Raw genomic sequence first — 6,000 nt, forward strand, 5'->3', positions numbered from 1 at the left:
AACAGATGGGGAAAAAAAAAAAACATTAGTTTGAGGTAGTGACGTTGGGTAATATGGGTTATCTGCAGGGAAAAACACTAAAGCTCCAGCATTAGACCCAATTAACTCTGCAATGGAAGGGTCTAGAAACTTTGGGTTTCCCCATCAAGGCAAGCCTCTTTCTGTTCCATGGCAAAGAAGCTCAATGCCATATTCTCTGTCAGCTTTGCTGGTTCTTACAATGGAGATGACACAGGCACTGAGCTGTGCTTGTCTCAGTCTCTCCCAAAATCACCAACTAACCAAGTCAGACCTGGGAATCTGCAGGGATACTGGCCCTTCCTCAGGCCACACTGAGTACTGCTTGGCCTACCTCTCTTTGCAACTGGGGCAGCATCTTCAAGTCCCAAGTGTGTGATCTGTCTCGCTTCCTAGAGCCTAAGGAACATTAACAGGTTGGTGGCCATGTGTGCTCTCGAGGGCTCTGTTCCTCCAGAGTCATCCGATTCTACCCTTTACCAGATCTTCATCAATTGCCATTCTTCTGTGTCAGACAAGAGGCAGGCAGAGGGCCAAAGTACTGAAAGTTGACATCCAGACAGAGATAGCTCAGGAAACTAGCTCATCTAGAGAGCCATATTGATTTTCATTTCTTCCCTGGTGGTGCAGGTATGCCAGACTTCAGGAATGGGACAACTTCTACAAGTTTTCCAATAGAGCTAAAACTCTGGTGACACGAAGAACCCCAACAGTTCTTTACTATGAAGGAATCTCTAGGTACATGGAAGGGCAGGCTCTCCACCTTCAGAAGCAAATAGAAGAGCAGGTCGAGAATGCACAGGACAGTGGTGTTGAGCTCCTCAAGGTGAGGCCTGTTCCTTGCTTTCTAGCACAAATCTGTCCTCTAGTGGATCTACCTCCTGGCTAACTGTCCTCTCATTACAGAATCTGCACATATTCATGCTAAAAAATTTTTTCAAGACAATCCTCCTACAAAGTTAGTAAGGGGGGAGGGAGGGCAAAGAGATGGCTCAGCAAGTAAAGATAGTTGCTGCCCAACCTGATGACCAGAATTTGATCCATGAGACCTACATGGAGGATGTAGGGAACCAGCTCCTGAAAGTCATTCTTTGACCTCTGCATATATGTTGTAACACATGTGAGTGCACACACAGACACACACACACACGTTCTCACACTTACACAATAAATGTAGTAAAATTTTAAATTAAAAACCCCCACAAGTTGTAACTACTCTATTTAGAGACTGTACTTTTTATATACTATGATACCACTACTTGTTGTCTTTACACATATATTTTCATTTGTTGAAATTTGCTGTCAAATAGACTATCACTGACTGACTTCCCACCATTACATTGTTTTGCATATTACTGTTTTGTTTGTTTTTAAGGGATTTCACATGTGACTCCTTCACTGACCATAGAGGTCAACCCTCCTCCAAACTAAGATTTCAAGACAGCCCTTTGTGTGGGAACTGATGCTTACTTAGTCCAGCCATGTTCTCAGCCTATAATCCTTTTATTTAAGCTGCTTTTACATTTGATGTGTGTAGGGGGGGGAGGGAGGGGAGCTTTCTCATGGTACAATAGCCCTTGGAGGCCAGAGGACAACTTGAAATCAGTTCTTTCCTTCTACTATGGCTCCCCAGGTGTGGAACTCAGGTTTCCTGGTGATGAGTGCCGTTTGCTCACTGGGCCCATCCCACAGGCCCTATTTAAGTTCTGCTTTCTGAGCTTGAGTTAAGAAGCTCAGATATTCATGACAAATTTCTCCATCTGAGATCTTTAGTGTCCAGTTTCTTGGAGTGATTTACTTTAGGATAGACAATCTTCTCGGTTGCTGATACCCCACATCTCTCCATGTGACTGAGTTCAGATCACATTGATTCCTAAACTATCACACCCAGAGATACTACAGATCTATGGTATATTCCAAATGTCTACGGTCAAAAGTCAGATTAGGGAGGTCTACAATATTTTATGAACTTACTTGGAGTTCCTTCCCAAAAACGTAGGGGACACTGGCTCATTCTCATGAGTCAAGCAAAACCATGGGTACAGTATGAGATATTTCCAGTGATGTATGGTTCCTGGGGAAGCTGTGGGACTAGACCTCAATAGTAGGCTAGGATTTTAAGCTTGTGACACCATGCCAGGCTTTCCTTCCTTCCTTCTTTTTTTCTCTTCCTTCCTTCCTTCCTTTATTTATTCTCTCTCTCTCCTTCCTTCATCCCTTCTTTCCTTCTATCATCTACCTACCTACCTACCTACATATTTGGTACAGGATCTCTCTATGTAGCCCCAGCCATCCTGGAACTTGCTACATAGACCAGGCTGACCTCAAATTGACAGAGATCCTTTAGACTCTGTCTCCCAAGTGCTGGGGAGAGGTTTGTGCCACCACACCCATGGCTATTGCCATGCTTTTTAGATGTGGGTTCTGGGGATTGAACTTATTTTGACAAGCACTTCACATCTGAGCCATCTATATCTCCAGCCCCTGGTTATATTTGTTGTTTGTCTTCTCTAGGCCTTAGAGAACCTTGTGGCTCAAAATACCACTGGCCCCGTCTTCTACCCAAGACTTTACCATCTGATGGCTTATGTCTGCATACTAATGGGCGACGGGCACAGTTGTGACTTCTTCTTGAACACAGCCTTGGAGCTTTCTGAGACACAAGGGAACTTGCTAGAGAAATGCTGGCTGAGCATGAGCAAGGTATGCACCATCAGCCACCAGGCCACAGTGTGTGTTGGGGTTGTGTATATGGGGGTGCTCACCCATCTGAGGGAGCAACAGAAACCACTTCTCAGTTGTTTTCTTAGGAGGCATGGACAGTCATTGTCTTAGTTCACTTGGGCCCACAAGAAGTTTACTGCCCACAGTTTTACAGGCTTGCAGGTCTAAGACTAGAATTCAATATTTGATGGGGATGATCTCCTCATTGATGGTGCCTCTGTCTGCGCTACCATCAGTGGCAGAAGGAGCAGGAGCCAGAGACACAGCCCCACTCTGCCACCTGTTGCCTGAAGAATTCCCTACAGAGATCTCCACTCAGTGGAAGCTGGGATTCTTGACATTGCTGCTGAAAATAATTTGAGGCTAAGTCCATAAATAGAAGTACAGTTGGGTGTGTCAAGAAGAGGCTTAAACATAGGCTTAAGCATGGGCATTAACAGTGCTTTACAACAATGATCCCACACACACACACACACACAACTTACTGTGAGCTTTTCAAGAGAGAATCATACAGTGCATGATTCTGGTGGTCCCTGAAATTGCATTGTACAAAGGTGGTTCCTGGAGATAGCTGTGTTGGATTGTATGATACCACCTGTCACAAGGACAGCACAAGGAAGCTAACTATTTTTTTTAAAACTGCAAATGACGCTTATGATCTTTTTTTCTGAGATTTCCAGAAACCTACAGGTTTACAGCTAGGAAAGGAACAAAGCCATATTTGAAGTTCATTGTGGGGCTTCAGCATGAATGGTTACTATTTTAATATTCTTATTTAAGATGCTTGCATGGGAGAGGAACCTTGCCTCTATGCAGGGAACTTCATGGCTCATTTTGTTAATTGAGCAGGTATTCTTAACTTCAGCCACAGTCTAGAGCCGTGGTTCCTGCCCTTCCTAATGCCTCCGCCATTTAATACAGTCTCTCATGTTGTGGTGACCCCAACCATAAAATTATTTCATTGCTATTGCATAACTGTAATTTTGCTAGTTATGAGTCATATATAAATGTCTGAAGGTCATGTGACCCCTGTGAAAGGGTCATTGGATTCCCAAAAAGGGAATTCCACCTCCAGCTGTGAACCACTGCTCTAGAGTGAGCGACCCCTTCCTTTCTGGTGTTCTCTTAATTTTCCCTGTCTTTCTAGTCTCCCTCCTTTTTGCCTGTCCAAAGAATGAAAGGGGGGAATTTGTTCCTTCATGCTCTTTTGTAAGAACATAAATCCTAAAGCCCTCAAAACCCGATCACCCTGACTTTCACTGCCATCACCTTAGGGGTTGGGCTCCAACATGTAGGTTGTGGGGAATATGCATGCATTTCAACCAAAGAAATCATCACAGATCTCACCCAAAGAGGGTCTATACCCAGAGCTCAGGGCTATGTGCTTCTTCTTACCTTTCAGACATTTCCCTCCTGCAAACCCCCTTAGCATGGTCTCTCCCCATCTCTGTGGCTCCTTCCACTTTCCTTTTGCTTCCATGGCTGTCCATATGAGAATACTTCAAATGTCAAACTCAGGCTCAGCACCCAGCACAGTACTGTAAAACAAATGACCACATGTGCAATGATGTGAGCATATCTGAAGATTCGTCAGAGTTCTAGTAATTTGGACAACAAAAATCATTTTTGTCAATCGTGCATGTTAACGCATGCCTATAATACTTGGGAGGTGGAGCCAGGAGGATCAGGAGTGCAAGGTCATTCCTCATCTACTTGGAGAATTCAAGGCCAGCTTTGGTTACATGGAACCATCTCAGAAAAAATAAGAGGTAAGAGAAACAAAGCAAAAGAAAAAAGAAGCCAGGCAGTGGTGGTGCACACCTTTAATCCCAGCACTCAGGAGGCAGAGGCAGGCAGATCTCTGACTTTGAAGCCAGCCTGGTTTACAGAGTGAGTTCCAGGACAGCTGGGGCTACACAGAGAAACCCTGTCTCAAAAAGCCAAAAAGGTAAGAAAAACAAGATCATTTTTGCCTATGGAATCCTGTGTTCTTGAAAGCTCAAAGGAGCCAGAGCCACGTGTGTGGCTGTACAACTTTATAATTGCAGCTCTACGGACACAGAGGCAGGAGAGTCAGCCTATGTTCAAGGTTAGCCCAGCCAAGGCTGTACAGTGAGACCCTGTCTCAAAACAAACATGCTCAGGACACATGACCGTTTCTGGAATCTGGTCCGAATTTGGTCGGTCTTCCACATGCAAGAGCACTGACTAAGCCTTTGTTCTCTTTCCTTTCAGGAATGGTGGTACTCAGCCTCTGAGTTCATAGGAGATCAGTGGCTCCAGACCGTCTTGAGTCTTCCGTCATGGGATAAAATCGTATCAGGCAGCGTACCCCTTCAGGATGTTCAAAAGAACAAATTCCTGATGAAAGTTAATATCCTGGACAATCCTTTCTAATAATTCATGAACAAGAACAAAGATTGCAGTAAGAACCATTTTTTTCTTTTTTTGCCATGATCCATTATTGTCTTTTCTCCATAGCCAGCTCCTCCAGGTCAAGACCTGGAACCAGACACCCAGATTCCTTCTTCCTAGCAGGTCAGCATGGGTCAGCATGGGTCGGCACGGGTCAGCACCTGACTCACTTTAATTTTACACAGCTGCCTTTGCCTTCTCAGCCCATGAAAATCCAATCAAATTGGTATCACAGGCTGGGGGAGCTCAGGTGTCCCTCCCTGTGCGAGGGATTGACAACGGCTTGCAAGTCCCATCATAAGCAGAGCTCATTAAGGGCTAGTGCTCTTCTACCCAGTAGGAACTTGGGCACAAGCAAGAAAGTTTAGTAGCTCCAAGGGCAGGTGTGCACAAAGGATTTGGGCTTTTCCACATACCTTGTTGATACACAGTTCTACATACAGTGTTATGCCTTTCATCAGCACCTTAACTTTACCCATCGGGGGTTGGGGTTTAGTAGCACAATAAGCACAGGTCACGTCTGGACACTGGCTTTTGCCAGAAGGAGAGCTGGTTTTAGTTGGCCTCACTTGGGAGGTGTTTCCAGCCTTCAGAAGGGTTAGGAATCTTCCTGCCCTCAGTTTTCCCCATTACACTGCCTCAGAATCAGAAATGCTGATATCAAGATAACGTGATGTCTTGTGTTGCACACACACACACACACACACACACCATGCCAGGGGGCAGAAGAAATGTTATGGAGTTGGTTCTGTCATTCCACCTGTACGTGGTTCCAGGAATCAACCTCAGTTTGCTCAGTGGCTTGGAGGTAGCACAATACTGCAAATATCAAATTCCTGTGAT

At 44.9% G+C, this 6,000-nt stretch overlaps 1 protein-coding gene across 1 annotated transcript in view; it reads left to right on the forward strand.

Moving 5' to 3' along the window:
* The window catches only part of Adcy10 (adenylate cyclase 10), a 66,032-nt gene extending 60,858 nt beyond the window's left edge, over positions 1-5,174 (forward strand). Inside the window, exons 31-33 of the mRNA XM_051186179.1 lie at positions 649-844; positions 2,533-2,721; positions 4,978-5,174. Of these exons, the coding sequence (XP_051042136.1) occupies positions 649-844; positions 2,533-2,721; positions 4,978-5,139 (547 nt within the window). The 3' untranslated portion in view covers positions 5,140-5,174. The remainder of the gene's footprint in view (positions 1-648; positions 845-2,532; positions 2,722-4,977) is intronic.
* The last annotated feature ends 826 nt before the right edge of the window (positions 5,175-6,000 follow it).

Source organism: Phodopus roborovskii, unplaced genomic scaffold, assembly GCF_943737965.1.
Source record: "Phodopus roborovskii unplaced genomic scaffold, PHOROB, whole genome shotgun sequence".
NCBI classification, from domain to species: domain Eukaryota; kingdom Metazoa; phylum Chordata; class Mammalia; order Rodentia; family Cricetidae; genus Phodopus; species Phodopus roborovskii.